Genomic DNA, 17,206 nt, shown 5'->3' with positions numbered 1-17,206 from the left:
AACAATTAAATTTCAATTTATACACAAAGCCTGTATTCCAGAGAAGTAGGATAAGGTAATTAATTACTTTTGAACATAAAGGTCTAGTATATTGAGATAGAATGGAAATACAGTTTTGAACAAAAGAGAGAGAAATGACAGAAAATTTCCAACCTAATGAGAACTATTCTCAAGTAACTTTTATTTTTTTATTTACTTATTTTTAAATTAATTAATTGGCTGCATTGGGTCTTTGTAGCTGCGTGTGGGCTTTCTCTAGTTGCAGAGAGCGGGGGCTACTCTTCATTGTGGTGTGTGGGGTTCTCATTGCCGTGGCTTCTCTTGTTTCAGAGCATGGGCTCTACGCACACAGGCTTTAGTAGTTGTGGCACGTGGGCTCAGTAGTTGTGGCACATGGGCTTAGTTGCTCCATGGCCCATGGGATCTTCCCGGACCAGGGATTGAACCCATGTGCCCTGCATTGGTAGGCAGGTTCTTAACCACTGCGCCACCAGGGAAATCCTCAAGTAACTTTTAAATGAATGATGGTGTGAATTCCTTGGCGATCCAGCCATTAGGGCTTGGTACTTTCACTGCTGCGACCCCGGTTCAATCCCTGGTCGCGGAACTAAGATCCCGCAAGCTGCATGGTGTGACCAAAAATAAGTAAGTAAATAAATACAAGTAAAAGATGAATGATGGTGGTTTTCAAATTGCTCTGGTGTTTATATGACACTGGATACATTGTAAAGAGTGGTTTAATCGTTTTATTATAAAAGTCAACAGTTTATAAATACAATTGAAGTGGTGTCTTTTGTAGCTATTCAGACCTGTGATGACATATTGAAGGTGACTGAAAACTGTATGAGGGTTTTAGGGGCTGAATGTGTCCCTTCAGCACTGAGATGTTGAAGCCCAGACCCCCTCTCCCACCACTGAAAGGTGATAGTATCTGGAGATGGAGCCTTTGGGAGGAATTATGGTTAGATTAGGTCATGAGGGCGGGGCCCGTATGATGGAATTAGTGCCCTTATCAGAAGAGGAAGAGAGAGAACTCTCTGTCTCTGAGAGTGCACACTGGGGAAAGGCCACGTGAGGGTGCAGTGAGAAGATGGCCGTCTACAAGCCAAGAGGAGAGCCCTCACCAGCACCTGACCACGCAGGCACCCTGATCTCAGATTTCCGGCCAGCAGAACCAGGAGAAAAGACATTCCTATTTTTTCAGCCACCCAGTCTGTGGTATTTTGCTGTGGCAGCTTGAGCTACTGCAGAAGGAGTTTATTGTTTTTCCAGATTTGTTTAGAGGGCAGTGAGGAGGATGCAGATTAACATGAGGACAAGAGGATGTGGTCCCTGCCCTCCCGGATAAGTTCTCCCTGGAGAGAGAAGACAAGCCCACGAGTCACCATGGTGGGCTGGGAAAGGCAAGGGAGGGGGCTGCGTAATTGAGAGGTTCAGTGGAAGATGCTGTAGATGTTAAGATGCACGTGAATGTGGACTCCAAGGCCCGACTTGGAATCCCAGGTCTGCCCTCGGTAGCTGTGTCACCTTGGGAGAATAAATTAACCTCTCTGTACCTCAGTCTGCTCAACCATGAAGGGGGGGGTGATAATAAAAATAATAATACCACCTCGCGGGGGCTGCCCTGGGGGCGCAGTGGTGAGGAGTCTGCCTGCCAATGCAGGGGACAGGGGTTCCAGCCCTGGTCGGGGAAGATCCCACATGCCTCGGAGCAACGAAGCCCGTGTGCCGCAGCTACTGAGCCTGCGCTCTAGAGCCGGAGAGCCACAACTACTGAGCCCATGTGCCACAACTACAGAAGCCTGGAGCTTGGTGAGCCTAGAATGGGTAGGAAAGATCTTGCAAGGACTAGCTAGGCGGAGGGGAGAAGGGTGAAGAGGATGAGAGGGGAGCGCATGCTGGATTGGGGGACAGGGAGTTCACCTCCCTGCCCAGGGCACCAGGGGCCCCTGGCGATCTGAATTCTCTCCCGCCTGGTTACCCTTCTGGGCAGTTTGGCTGTGTCACCAGCTGCACTGAATTCACTCGGGAGTAAGTTTTACTTGGATGTCAACACTGATATTTGTCCCTTTTCATCGTTATGGCTCCTGTAGTCTTGTCATCTTCTCCCTGCTTCTAAAGAAAAAAAGAGAGAACAATGGCCTTGAGGAGGCCTCTATAAATCATCTCAAGCCTGTTGCGAAAGTCCTAAAAACTGAACAAAAGTTGAAATTCTCAGAACAAAGTGATTTTAATCACATTGCTTTCAGGAACTAAGACGGCGTGTTAGACTCTTATGGTATGGTTGTGAGTCATGAAATCTCACGGGAATTGTTGGAAAGTGCTGAGTGTGGGACCAGTGGGTTTTGTCCCCATCCAATCAGGCTTCCTTAGGATAATTGTTGAAGTCCCACCCATCGTGTTCCTCACAGTCCAAGGAATGAAAACCTGCTCTCCTGCTATGCTTCTTGCCTAAAGGAAGATGCTGGCTTTCCCCACCTCATCTTAACTCGGACAGCCTGTCTGGCTTCTCCCTGGAACAATACACAGTATTAAGCTTCTATTTTAACCCCGCCGGAGCAGTGCATCCACGCATTTCCAGACGGCTAGCAGGATGAGGCAAAGAAGCTAGAAGGATGCTCCAGGACTGTGTTAGGGGTTTGAGGCAAGAAAGGACCCCGCCCTGTTGTGGTGGGTGGAGGGCTCTGGCCTCTGTAGTTTAGCTCACGTGCTGTGTGGGGATCCGGGGCAGGGCTGGGTACAGGGAACCCTCCATCCTTCCGTCCCACGCCTCCATCCCCATCCTTCCATCCCCCGCCCATCGCTCCTCTATCCGGGCAGCCTCTGCTGTCACAGCTCACTCATGCGCACCGGTGGATGCAGCAGTTTCCCAGGCCACAAAACCACACCTCGGAGGATGTGGTCCATCTGCTCAAAGTGTTTACTCTCTAGTTCAGAAGAGAGGACACGTGTGATTGTCACCTAGAGCAGTGCTCCGGCAAGGGCGCTGTTGCAAGTGAGACTCTCAGCGGCCTGGGGACTGAGAAAGGTCATCTGCGTTTAGGGAAGTGATGAGATGAGGGTTTCCTTTCAGGGTGGAATGGAGGCCTGGCCGTAGTGGGTCGTGTCGGAGGCACTCGTTTGGCAAGCATGGTTCGGACACTTCCTGGGCCGGGTAACTGGATTACACAGTGTGTGACACAGCCAGACATCCCTGCCCTCGTGGAGCTCGCATCTTAGAGTTGTGGCCTTTTCTTGTTGGAGTACCTACCTCAGTGTCATGGGCAGGTAGTCCTTTTGGATGTTTCTGATATTAAAATAGAACTCTCACTTTCTTTTTTAAAGTTTTTTTTATTTTTTATATTTTATTTATTTTATTTATTGTTTATTTGGCTGCGTCAGGGCTTAGTTGCGGCATGTGCGATCTTTTGTTGTGGCTTCTCTCTAGTTGTGGCGCATGGGCTTAGGTGCCCCGCAGATGTGGGATCTTAGTTCCCCGACCAGGGATTGAACCCACATCCCCTGCATTGGAAGGCGGAGTCTTGACCACTGGACCACCCGGGAAGTCCCATCCCCTTTTTCTTTTTAATTTTTGTGGGAGTGTAGTTGATTTACAATGTTGTGTTACTTTTAGGTGTACAGCAAAGTGGACACACACACACACACACACACACACACATCTCCACTCTTTTTTAGATCCTTTTCCCATAAGATCATTACAGAGTATTGAGTAGAGTTCCCTGTGCTATGCAGTAGGTCCTTATTAGTTATCTATTGTGTAGATAGTGGTGTGTGTGTGTCGATCACAGTCTCCCAATTTATCCCCCCCCCCCCCACTTACCCCCTGGTAACCATAAGTTTGTTTTCTGCATCTGTAGCTCTATTTATTTCTCCTCCTCCTTCTCTCTCTTTTTTTTTTAAGATTCCAGGTATAAGTGTTATCACATGATGTTTGTCTTTCTCTGTCTGACTTCCCACAGTGGGACAATCTCTAGGTCCACCTGTGTTGCTGCGAGTGGCGTCATGTAATTCCCACTTTCAGTTGACATCAGCAAAGGGACATTTCCCTCACTTCCCCTCTGCATCTTGACTAGACCTCGTGCTGTTACGTTGTCCAAAACCAGACTTGTTGGTAGGTGGTATACTCCAAGGACCAGGCTAGGGGCCACCAGAGTCTGCCAGGAAAGGGAGGACCCGGCTCAGTTTTCCCAAGATGGCACTGACAGCCGCGGGATTGTGTGACCAGGAGCTTAGTTTGGAGCCTTGAAAATACAAATCAGGATGACTCTTCACTTTCCCTTTGGGCTTGTCGTAACCATAGTGTCTGTATGCTTTACTTTTCTGGGTTCAGAATCCACCAGCCAAGAACGCTGACAGACAGTTATGACGGAGACTCAGCCGATAGCTGCAGGGAGTCTGGTTTCACCATCTCTGCTTGGAATAGTTTTGCTTAATATTAATTGTAGTAACGCTTTGGCTTCGCGTGGTACTTTTGCAGAGGGTTTCCTCATCTGTCATCTTTTTATCCTCAAGACAGTTGAGGGAGGGGAGAATAACATCCACACCTCTGAGCACTTACTGAGAGTGGGCATTCGTGTTGGGTTATTTCATCCTGATGTTGGGTTTGGGGTGGAGGAACTTTTCTATGGCTCTGTTTTTCAGGTAGGTGGGGAAACTGAGGCTGAGAGATTCCGTAACTTATCCGAGGTCACACATCAAGGGCGACTCTTCTGCATCCTGGACACGTATTCTTCTGTAGACAGGCCGACACATTCCCAAAGTCAGTTCTCCAAAAGGCAGATTTGCCAAGTAACTGCTTCACTGAATTGGTCTTTTTTGTTTGTTTGTTTTGTGTTTTGTTTTTTTGGCCGCACCACATGTCTTGTAGGATCTTAGTTCCCCAACTAGGGATTGAACCCTGGCCCACGGCAGTGAGAGCAGAGTCCTAACCAGTGGACCGCCGGGGAGTTCCCTGAATTGAGCATTTTTCCCCCCAAGCTTTGGTCGTATCCTTACTTCTGCCCCTGCTTCAGCCTCAGACGTTCTCAGATAGAACTTAGCTCGAATCTCTCTTAGTGGGCCTGGGCTGCCACAGCAAAACACCATAGATGGGGCCCTGAGCAGCACAGCTTGGTTTCTCCCAGCTCTGGAGGCTGATGTGATTCTTGGTGAGGGTTCTGTTCCTGCTCTCACACCGCTGCCTTCTTGCTGTGTCTTCATCCGTGAGAGAGAAAGGGAGAGCATGCGTGCGTGCGTGTGCAAGCTCCCTCCTGTCTCTTCGTGTAAGGACACGAATCCCATACGCCCGTCACGAGGGCTCCACCCTCATGACCTCATCTGACCCAAATTGTCTCCCAGAGGCCCATCTCCAAATACTATGCTGTTAAGGGGTGAGGCTCCAACGTACAGATTCTGAAAGGACACAAGCATTCAGTCCATAACGGAATCTAACGTATTTCATTGCAGAGCTGCAGCAGATCGGGGGAAGGGTAAGCTCTGCAAAAAGAGAAAAGACGGTGGGTTGCACCTGGGAGAAAGCGTCCCTCTTCTTATGCAAAAATGACACAGGTGAAAGTGAAACTTTGACACACGAACCCATGATCAGCCTGAACAGGGAGCAAGGTAAGGTGATTGAGGGGGGGGCCTCCCTGCCCTTCACCCAAACCTCACCTGACTCTGAGCTCACCTCTGGATCTACAGATTTACATAGAAAACAGAGGTCTGGGAAATACTTGAAATGACCCCACAGGGGTGCAATCAGCCAGTGCAAAATTTCAAAAATTTTACAGGACGAACACCTGAGTTTACGTAGAAATGTGTTGTAGGGAAGAGAGAGGAGGAACTTATGAATGGAAAGAGAGGAGACACAGGAGTCTGGTGCAGTGTGCGAGGGACTTGCTTTGGATCCTGATGAGAACAAACCAGCCATAGAAAGACCCCCAAACCAATGGTGAGGCAATGGAGGACATTTCAACACTGATTGCATCTTTCATGATACTGACAAATTCTTGTTTATTTTAAAAAGGGAGGCTTTACTAGCCATGCAATTATATTTTATTTTATTTTTAAATTTAAAAAATTTTTTAAAGCCTTTATTGAATTTGTTACAATATTGCTTCTGTTTTCTGTTTTGGATTTTTGGCCGCGGGGCACTTGGGATCTTAGCTCCCGGACCAGGGATCGAACCTGCACCCCCTGCGTTGGAAGGTGAAGGCTTACCCGCTGGACTGTCAGGGAAGTCCCTATAATTGTATCTTAAAATAATTCTTATAATTTAGAGAACCATAGAGAAATGTTTGTTGATGAAGTTACGTGATATCTGAGATTTGTTTCCAAGTAACCCAGTCTAAGTGGAGGAGGAGGGAGAGAGAAGTTGGAGGGGAGACGGATAACACCGGACTGGCCTTGCGTTGGTAATTGTTGAATCTAGATGTTGGATTGGTATGTGTGAATTTCTCATCTTTTGTATGTTTGACAACTTCCATGACAAAAAGTTGCATGAGTAATAATAAACACGCTTTGTGAAAAGCCCTTAAACATTTGGCAAACGGGCTTTCAGGGGGTGGATTTCAGGTCAGTGACCGTAAGCCCCTCCCATTGCATCCCACCCTTCGTGGTTTTTCCCCTCGAGTGGAGGATGGAGTTTATAGGAAGGATGTTACTCAGAGGCCCATCTGCTCTCTCTGTTTTTCTGACCTGTGTTCAGGACCCAGGTGTAATTTCTGCAGGGCTGGCTACTGAGTTTTAGATGTGTGGCGTGATGTCACCTCTGCTCTCCCAAATTGGCTCCTGCCACGGGGCTTCCTTCTGGGACGGTCCCAACAGGTGGTTCCAGCCTAAAGCCAGGCAGGATGTCATCTGTCCCCGTGGATGAGTTTCTTGGCATCTCTGGGGTCACGGAAGTTGATATTCCCAACAACGGGGTCTGGATAGAGGTCTTCAAGCTTAAAACTTATTATTATTTTATTTATTTATTCTCTTTATTTTTTTGGCTGCACTGGGTTTTAGTTGCAGGACATGGGATCTTGTGGCGTGCGGGTTTTCTCTCTAGTTGTGGCGTGCGAGCTCCAGGGTGCGTGGGCTTTGTAGTTTGCAGCACACGGGCTCTCTAGTTGAGGCTCGCAGCCTCAGTAGTTGTGGCACAGGCTTAGTTGCTCCGCAACATGTGGGATCTTAGTTCCCCGACCAGGGATTGAACCCGTGTCCCCTGCATTGGAAGGTGGATTCTTTACCACTGGACCACCAGGGAAGTCCCTTAAATTTTTTTTTTAATGATCTAAGTGGAATTGCTCTCCCAGCTTGGATGGAGAGGCAGTCAAAGATTTCCTTTGCTCCAGTTAGAAGATAAGTGAGTCCTGGGGGCGTAACCTACAACAGGATGACTACAGTGAACGCTGCCGCGTGGAATGTGCACGTTGTTAGGAGAGTAGATTCTCAAAGTTCTCATTACAGGAGAAAAACATTTGTTTTTCTTCTCTTTTCCCTCTCTCTCTCTCTTTGTGTCTCTCGTCTCCTTGTATCTGTATGAGATGATGGATGTTGACTGAATTTACAGTGGTCATGGTTTTGCAGTATATGTACGTCCAGTTATCATAATGCATGTGTTAGACTTGCACAGTGGTGTGTGTCCATGATAGCTGAGTAAAACGAAAAGAAAAAAATATAACAGGAAAAAGATGTCCTTTGCATCCGCTGTTGAGCGAAGACTGAGGCCCCGCACATACACCGTAAGAAGGCTTTCTGAGCTGGGCCAGCCCCACACTGACACGTGGGGGTCTAGGGGCAAAGAGAGGGGCCTTTATTACACGTAGATGTGAAGTAAGCATCTGATGTTGCCACCAGGTAACTGGATTTTCCTCTGCACGTGGGCTTGGATGAGGGCGAGGCAGAATTTAAGGCTGTGCTCACCGTTAGGGCGCCTGACTTGCAGCGCCACTTCCTTACGTTCTGCGCTCTGGGCACTGCTTGCCTCACTCCAGCACCGTCTCTCACCTGGACTCACCTGGGCTCACCTGGACGGATGCCATGGACTCCTAACCTCCCATCCTCTTCCCTGCCGTGGTGCATCACATTTGTGTCCTCTCAGCAGAACAGCCAGAGGGATTCTGTTACGTCGTGAGTCACAACTTGCTACTCTTGCTCGAACCCTCCTCCGGCCTCCCCTCTGGCTCAGGAGAGGCCGTCTTCCTCCTGATTCCACCTCCTCCTCGCCCGTCCTCACGCCGCTGCTTCTCGGCTGCCCTCACGTGCCCCAGCCCTGCGCCCCGCGCCCTGCTGGGTTCTCTGCCTGGCATCCCTTCCGGACACAAGCTCCCAGAGCTGCCCAGCTCCTCCCTTCTCTCCCGGGCCCACCTAGAACCATCACCTCCTCAGTGGGGCCGTCCCTGCCCTTCTTCTTTAACTCCCACCTGCTCACTCCTGATGCCCTTCCTGCGTTGATGTGCCCCCTGACACGTTTCCGTGTTCCGTGTCTTCCTCTCCTCCCCCAGCAGGCAAGTGGCAGGAAGCCGGCGGGTTCTGTGTGTCATTCACTGCTGAACGCACAGCGCCCAGATCGAGACCTGTCCCTTGGTCCACGTTCGCTGGATGGATGACAGTGCACGGGGTGGGAGGGATCATTTCTGACACACGTGGGCAGCTGGGGCCCCGGGACCCCCCTCGTGACTCCTGGCCGCAGCCAGACCCCTGACCGACCCTGTTCCGACGTGGCGGGTCAAACCTCAGAACGCTGCAACCAGAGATCACACCGCCTCTGCGCCTTTGTCTTTCTTGGCCTCAGCTCATGAGAAGCTTTGTCTTTGGAAAACCAATCGAGCCCTCTGCCAGAAAGGTCTGCCCGACTGTCTTGTTGCTTCAGCTGTTTGCAAGGCGCTCTCGCCGGCTGCTTGGCCGCGGGGGGCCCACGGGGAGCCAGGGTCAGGTGACGGGCGTCCCGGCCGCGGTGTGCAGGCTGCAGAGCGCATCTTCAGGGTGCCTCCTCCCCCCCAACGCTCAGCCCTCCGGCCCACAGCCTGCCAGTGCATTGTTTCTGTGCAAGGCCGGGACCCAAAGGGAGGCCAGATGTTAGCAGGCCCGGCGGCCTTGCTTTACAGCGGGGATGGTGGAGAAGAACACAGACCATCGCCAACCCCACCGGCACCCAGAGCTCGCCCTCCTGCGGCCTGAGCACGCGGGCAGCAAGATCTCTCCCCGTCAGCTCTGCTCGCGTGGAGCAGGTGGGCCTTCCTTGAGGAGTTTGTTGAGCGAGGTGGTTGGGTACCTTCCAGCCCAGTGGAAGGTGGGATGTAGGCTTTACTTGTCAACGGCTCCCCTAAGCCACCAGGAGTGCTCCTTGCCCGTGTCCACTCTCCCTTCTGAGATGGGAGTGTGGTGTGTGAAGAAAATTTGGGAAAGTAACCTCAGATAAGACACTGAGCCCATCGTCTTTAAAAAAAGATCTTGGGAACGTCCCTGGTGGTGCAGTGGTTAAGAATCCACCTGCCAATGCAGGGGACACAGGTTCAAGCCCTGGTCCTGGAAGATTCCACATGCTGTGGAGCAACTAAGCCCGTGTGCCACAACTACTGAGCCTGTGTGCCACAACTACTGAAGTCTGTGCACCCAGAACCCATGCTCCACAACAAGAGAAGCCACCACAATGAGAAGCCTGAGCACTGCAAAGAAGAGTAGCCCCTGCTCACCGCAACTACAGAAAGCCTGTGCGCAGCAACGAAGACCCAACACAGCCGAAAATTTAAATTAAAAAAAAAATCTTTGAAAAAAAATAGACAACCCAGCTTTGCTGAATGACAATCGACAAATAAAAATTATCTTGTTTGCGTACACAGCGTGCTGTTTTGATACATATGTGCGTTTTTAAATGATGACACAATCAGACTAATTAACACATCTATCACCTCACATAGTTACCTTTTAAATTTTTTCGGTGGTGGAAACATTGACTATCTACTCTCTTAGCAAATTTTAAGTATGTGATACAGTTTTTTAAAATATTTATTTATTTATTTATCATTGGCCGCATTGGGTCTTCATTCTGCACGGGCTTTCTCTAGTTGTGGCGAGCGGGGGCTACTCTTCATTGCAGTGCGCTGGCTTCTTATCGTGGTGGCTTCTCTTCTTGCGGAGCACGGGCTGTAGGTGCATGGACTTCAGTAGTTGCAGCACTTGGGCTCAGTAGCTGTGGCTCGAGGGCTCTAGCGCTCAGGCTCAGTAGTTGTAGCGCACGGGCTGCGTTGCTCCGCGGCATGTGGGATCTTCCCGGACCAGGGATCGACCCGTGTCCCCTGCCTTGGAAGGCAGATTCCTAACCATACTAGACCCAGACAGCAGCTGGGAAGTCCTGAGTGACAGCAGTCTGGAGCACCAGTCGGGAAGGGTCCCGGGTCGTGCGTCTGCTCCACAGGTGGGAATTCAGACCGGCGTCCCGGGGGCTCCTGCTATGGTTCCTGGCCACGAGCTGATATCATCAGCTTTGTGCAGAAGGGCAGCTCTGGACGCACTTTAACAATGCTGTTGGCTTCACTGTGTGAGTCACAAGATTCTCCAGACCCCGGGGGACTGGCCAGGTCCTCAGGGCTCGAGACATTCCAAGCCCCACTCCCTTTCTTGTCATAAGCACGTGTGACTTGCTGGCAGCAATGGTCCGGTGTGTCAGCAGGCGTGCAGCCCCGGCAGAGCCACCTGTCGCTCAGAGGCCTGCTTCTGCTTCTGCTTCTGCTTCGGAAGCCTGAACAAGACTATTGTATTAATTTTTCCCAACAGTAGGGACAGAAGATACTGGGGTCTGGACTTCCTGAGGCTCAGGTTCTTGATGTCTCATCGCAGAAAGAATTCAGTGAGAGACAAAGCGACAGGTAAGAAGCGGTTTTATTTAGAGAGAAGCACACTCCAGGGACAGAGTGTAGACCGTCTCAGACGGCGAGAGAGGCCTGGGATACAGTTTTATGAACTCTAGTCACCGTGCTGTACGTGACATCCCCAGAAGTGGTTGATTCTTTTTTTTTTCCTTTCTTTTTGAAATATTTAGCTATTTATGTATTTGACTGCTTCGGGTCTTCGCTGCAGCACGTGGGATCTTCGTTGCTGCGTGCGAGATCTTCATTGCGGCATGCAGGATCTTAAGCTGCGGCACGCACGTGGGGTCTAGTTCCCTGACCAGGGGTGGAACCTGGGCCCCCTGCGTGGGGAGTGGAGTCTTAGCCACTGGACCAGCGGGGAAGTCCCAGAAGTGACTGATTCTGCATGACTGGATGTTTGTACTTTGACAAACGCCCTTCCATCTCCTCCCAGACCCTCAGCCCCCGGCCACCTCCACTCTCCTCTCGGCTTTTGTGAACCCTGCTTTTCTAGCTTCCACATGTAAGGGAGACCATGCGGTGTTTGTCCTTCTGTGCCTGGCTTATTGCACTTCCCATAATACCCTCCAGGTTCGTCCAGGCTGTGATAAGTGGAGGAGAATTTCCTTCTCTTTAAGGCCCAGTAATTCCAGTGTGTGTGTGTGTGTGATGTATGTACACCGCCCGTTTTCTTTACCTGTTCACCCATTACTGGACACTTGGGCTATTGTGAAGAACGCTGCCGTCAACATGGGGGTGCCAAGAGCTTTTCAAGATATTAATTTCATTTCCTTTGGATATATACCCAGAAGTGGGCGTGCTGGCTCGTATGGTGGGTCTATTTTTAATTTGAGGAAGCGCCATACTGTTTTCCGTACGGTCAGCGTGGATCTTAATCAGGGTCCGTGGCTTGGAGTCCATTCTTTGAATGTCTGACTTGCTTTTTCCCTTTAGCTGAAAACAGTACGTGGGGCAAGGATTTGATGTCTCCCTGGAGGTGTGGGCGTGAAGGCTAAGACCATGGTGTACTGGCTAAATTAGCTTATTTCCATGCTATAAAAATTTTGAGCATTAATGATTCTCTTTGAAAACCTCAGAGGAACGACTTATCACAGAGCTCTTAAGAGAAACAATCTGTTTACTTACATTCCCACCTTAATTTTAACTTCCTTCTTAAGTGGTTTTCTCCCCTCCGGAGTGTTTCGTGCTGGGTCACTCTGAAATGGATTATGGACAAAGAATGAGGCCGCTGCGGTTCCCAGCTAAGTAGCTTTAGGAAGAAAAGCTTCCTGGGACTGTTGCTCCTGGTTGGAAGCCAGCAGACTAGGGCAGGTCAGCGAGGGTTTGTTGGGAGCCGTCCTCGTGCACCGGCTCTTTCTTCCAGAAAGGCAGACATCTTTGGGGCCTCAAGATCAACAAATACCAGTTGAATCTAATTGAGTTTGAAAAACGGAAGAATTTGCATTTCTGAACAATTGATTCACTGCCCTCCAGATGACCATGACTGTTGACTTGGAATTCTTTTTTTTCTTTTTTTTCTGATTAAGTGCATATCTGCCTGCCCTTCTGAGTTTATCTGGATCTTACAGAACTTCCATGCCTCCAAGCACTCCCATCCGCTCCAGCTGGCCATTGGGTTGGCTGGCTTCGTGGCCTGTGCATTCCTCCTCGAGGGCAGGGATGCGCAGCTGGAAACGGAGCCTGTCACAACCCCAGCCCTACTAGCACCTTTATATATTATTATTATTATTAAAATTTATTTATTTATTTACCTGTTATTTATTTATTTTTGGCTGTGTTGGGTATTTGTTGCCACGTGCGGGCTTTCTCTAGTCTCAGCGAGTGGGGGCTACTCTTCATTGCGGTGAGCGGGCGTCTCATTGCGGTGGCTTCTCTTGTTGCGGAGCATGGGCTCTAGGTGTGTGAGCTTCAGTAGTTGTGGCATGTGGGCTCAGTAGTTGTGGCACACAGGCTTAGTTGCTCCATGGCATGTGGAGTCTTCCCAGACCAGGGCTTAAACCTGTTTCCCCTGCATTTGCAGGCAGACTCTCAAACACTATGCCACCAGGGAAGTCCCTATATTATTATTATTATTATTATTATTATTAGAATGTGACTGCTCTATTTATTTATTTATTTATTTGGTTGTGCTGGGTCTTAGTTGTGGCAGGTGGGCTCTTTAATCACAACATATGGGATCTAGTTCCCTGACCAGGGATTGAACCTTGGCCCCCTGCACTGGGAGCTCAGAGTCTTAAACACTGTGCCACCAGGAAGTCCCACATCTTTGTATTTTATAACTTGGTTCTCCTTTAATGGGTTGGGTGTTCAGCAGAGGCTTTTTATTAATAAATCTGATCTAGAATTTCAAGTCTAAGTCTCTTCACTAACCTAGTCGATTTAGGCCTTTTAGGTGAACTTGGGGTAATATGGTTTTATTCTGTGTTTCCATTTGCAACCTGCAGTTGAAAGCATAACCTTCCATTTCTGTCTTTCAAAACTCAACCTGATTTATTGTTTTGTTTTTCCACTGAAGCTGAATCATCTCTAGTTAGGTCTCTAGTTAGGTTAAGCATCAGTTAGGTTAATCACCTCCAGTTAGGTTAGTTGTCTTTTTTTTTTTTTTTAATAAATTTATTTATTTATTTTATTGGCTGTGTTGGGTCTTTTTTGCTGCGCGCAGGCTTTCTTTTTAGTTGTGGTGAGTGGGGGCTACTCTTCGTTGTGGTGCACGGGCTCCTCATTGCCATGGCTTCTCTTGTTGTGGAGCATGGGCTCGAGGCACGTGGGCTTCAGTAGTTGCAGCACATGGGCTCAATAGTTGTGGCGCACAGGCTTACTTGCTCCGCGGCATGTGGGATCTTCCCAGAGCAGGGCTCGAACCCGTGTCCCCTGCATGGGCAGGCGGATTCTCAACCCCTGTGCCACCTAGGAAGCCCCCGGTTAGTCTTCTCATAGGACCAGAATCTGGATGTTTTTTCTAGGCATCTTGCTACTTAGAGTGTGATCTGAAGCCTAGGTTAGGAACACAGGCGGCAGGTCGCAGCCTCACCTACTGAATCTACATTTTAATAAAATCTCTAGCTGATTTGTATGTACGTCTAAATGTGAGAAGCACTGGTTCAGCATGTCTTAAGATTTTCTTATTAAAAGTTACGTTGTCAAGATGTAAAGGGACACATTTCCGTTAAACATGTTTTGGACATTGTCCCTAACATTTTATTAGAAATCATTTCAAACGTGCAGTGAAATGGAAAGAGTTCTACAGTGAGTTCCCTAAACTGTCCACCTGGAGTCTACCATTAACTTGGTTATTTCCCTTTCCGGTTTTCCCCAATTAATTTCTATCAAGAATTTTATATAAAGGGTCTTCCTTGCTGGTCCAGTGGTTAAGACTCCAAGCTCCCACTGCAGGGCGCCTGGGTGCGATCCCTGGTCCAGGTACTAAGATCCCCCATGCCACGTGGCGTCGCCAAAAAAAAAAACATAAAACAAAAAAAACAGCCTGCTCCTTTATTTGGGAATTCCCTGGCCGTCCAGTGGACAGGACGTGGTGCTGTCACTGCCAATGGCCCAGGTTCGATCCCTGGTCAGGGAACTAAGGTGTGGCCAAAAAAAAAAAAAAGAGAGAGAGAAGAAGAATTTTGTACAGAAATGCTACTGTACAGCGTGACTGTTAGAATTATCTCTTGGTAATAAGGTCATAAGGGTCACCCTTTCTTCTAGAATCCTTGAGTGGTTTGACGAGGTTGCACCTCGTCTGGGAATTTCTTGTGACTCAGAAGCACGGTGGGATAGGACTCGGGGAGCACTGGGATTTCACAGAGTGGGGTGCCGGTCCTTGCCCCTCCCCCAATCCGGGACATGGGGCCTCCGTGTGTTCTCCTCTATACGGTGAGCGGGTTGAGAGAAATCATCTCTAATGTTGCTTCCAACCCTGTAACTACAGGTCTGTCTCAAATATTATTAGAATCACTGTTTCTCAGGTGCAGAAACGGATGAACCCCTTCAATTGTCGAATAAGAAGGAAAACATCTGTTGGCATGGAAAAGAGATTATTTCCTAAGCTACTGAGTAAAACACAGCTGCACTGGCAGTTTTAACTCTGTTTTCTTGTCAATTTTTGTTCTTTCAGGAAACCTTACAGACACATGAAGCCTTCGACCATCTGGAACGCAGAAACTCGGTTGGGGCTGACTGTGGCTTCGGGACCGTCCAGGTGTTCTGCAGATGTGAACATCTATCCCGCACTCGCCAGCTGGATCCCCGAACCGAGGCACGGCTTGTGCTCCGGCTCACACGTCCCTGAACACAGAGGGGTCATTTTCTAAGTGGCCAAAGAGCAGTTGTTGACGCTGAGGCCTGATTACCGCACACAGCCCGTCACCTTACGGAGCTGCCCTGGAGAAAGCCGAGTTCAGGGCTGTGCGTTTCCTGAATTAGGATTCCAAAGGGGGGGCCGCATTCCTGTAGCCCCCACCGTCCCTACAGGCGGCACCACCACCACCACCACCAGCATCTTTTGCAAACTCCACCGCGGCATCACTCCACACAGTTGGAATCCTCCCCTGGTCACCATGGGCTGGCCTATCCTAAAGGTTTTGTTGGTGGGGGTGACTTTCCTGGGGTGTCTTTATCCTCTCGTGGATTTGAGCTTAAGCGGGAAAACAAGAGACCAGAAACCGAATTTCGTGATCATCTTGGCAGATGACATGGGGTGGGGTGACCTGGGAGCAAACTGGGCAGAAACGAAAGACACTGCCAACCTTGATAAGATGGCAGCAGAAGGAATGAGGTGAGTCCCAAGGATGTGTCTCTTTGGTTGTCTTACCCTGACTCCCCTGGGGGGAGGGGGCCGCGTAAAGCACTTAAAGAGCAATTGATGGGTCTGTTGATTTAATTAATTGATGAATTTGATTTGAAGCCAGTACAGCATCATGAAGAAATCCATCCATCCATCTATCCATCCATCCATCCATCCTTCCATCCATCCATCCATCCTTCCATCCACTATCCATCCTTCCATCTACCATCCATCCTTCCATCCATCCATCCTTCCATCTATCCATCCATCCATCCATCCATCCATCCATCCATCCTTCCATCTATCCATCCATCCATCCTTCCATCCATCCTTCCATCCATCCTTCCATCCTTCCATCCGTCCATCCATCCATCCATCCATCCATCTATCCATCCATCCATCCTTCCATCCATCCATCCATCCATCCATCCATCCATCCATCCTTCCATCCATCCATCCATCCATCCATCCATCCATCCATCCATCCTTCCATCCACTATCCATCCTTCCATCTACCATCCATCCTTCCATCCATCCATCCATCCTTCCATCTACCATCCATCCATCCATCCTTCCATCCATCCTTCCATCCATCCATCCATCCATCCATCCTTCCATCCATCCATCCTTCTATCCATCCATCCATCCATCCTTCCTTCCATCCATCCATCCATCCATCCATCCATCCATCCATCCATCCTTCCATCCATCCATCCATCTATCCATATGGTAATACTTTTTTTTTTTTTTGGCCTCGCGGTTCAGCTTGTTGGGAATCTTATTTCCCTGACCAGGGATCAAACCCAGGGCCCTGGCAGTGAGAGTGCTGAGTCCTAACCATTGGACCACCAAGGAGTTCTGATACCACTTATTTTGTGTGTGTCTGTGTGTGTGTGTATTAGGAGCTGGGAACACAGAGGTGAACAAGATAACAATCCTTGCTCTCCAGGTCTCGTAGTGGAGACAGGTTGAAAGGAAAGAACAGGTTATGATCTAGTCCATGAGCCTGCATCAGGAATTTTTGGAGTCTGTGGGGAGGGTGTGGACCCCAGCCTGAGGGCTTAAGGGAGAAGGTGACCTTTGAAGAGTGACTGAAAGTCAGTGGGGCACACGAAAGCCAATGGACTTATCTGTGAGTGGACAGGACTTCCTGGTCCATTTAAGGCACACTTAACACTAAGGGACCACGAAAGGGGATGGGTGTCTGTCTGAACCGGTCGAAGTTTTATAAAATGTTTTAGACCAAGAACAAGTGTCGGCTTTCAGACTTCGCGGTTTTCTTGTTGGGCTGACGTTGGTCCAACCGGCCGCTCAGAATCCCGCCTGCCTGGGTGAAACTCCTCCGGTTGGCTCCGTGGGAACCGCCCAGCCAGCTGGTGAGGGCAACACATGGGGCATCTCTGGAGTTTCGGCCACTTGCATCCTCAAGCCGGGAGCTTCCCCTGAGATACGGACCCTTGGAGTCCTGCGTCTGGTCTCACCCACACTGATCTGTTCTCCTCACCTCAGCCAAGGTGAACCTTCTAGAAACACTTCTCTGCATCCAATCCTTCAAAGGCATTTGGCGACCCTAAGGATAAAATCCAGA

At 49.3% G+C, this 17,206-nt stretch overlaps 1 protein-coding gene across 42 annotated transcripts in view; it reads left to right on the top strand.

Annotated features, from left to right (window-relative positions):
- The window catches only part of ARSG (arylsulfatase G), a 116,560-nt gene that overhangs the window by 29,484 nt on the left and 69,870 nt on the right, over positions 1-17,206 (top strand). For 9 of the 42 annotated variants that reach the window (XM_057714800.1, XM_057714797.1, XM_057714795.1 and 6 more), the window contains 5 exons: positions 4,642-4,759; positions 5,446-8,094; positions 8,469-9,194; positions 10,741-10,832; positions 14,950-15,609. In XM_057714800.1, coding sequence (XP_057570783.1) covers positions 15,392-15,609 — 218 coding nt within the window. In that variant the 5' untranslated portion in view covers positions 4,642-4,759; positions 5,446-8,094; positions 8,469-9,194; positions 10,741-10,832; positions 14,950-15,391. Of the gene's footprint in view, positions 1-4,641; positions 4,789-5,445; positions 8,095-8,468; positions 9,195-10,740; positions 10,833-11,101; positions 11,310-14,949; positions 15,610-17,206 lie in introns of those variants that run through there. The other 33 variants (XM_057714807.1, XM_057714805.1, XM_057714793.1 and 30 more) reach the window with 23 other exon arrangements.

The sequence above is a fragment of the Hippopotamus amphibius genome, chromosome 17 (genome assembly GCF_030028045.1).
Source record: "Hippopotamus amphibius kiboko isolate mHipAmp2 chromosome 17, mHipAmp2.hap2, whole genome shotgun sequence".
Taxonomy (NCBI): domain Eukaryota; kingdom Metazoa; phylum Chordata; class Mammalia; order Artiodactyla; family Hippopotamidae; genus Hippopotamus; species Hippopotamus amphibius.
Note: the sequence above shows the minus strand (reverse complement) of the source record. Positions and strands in the feature narration are given on the sequence as shown.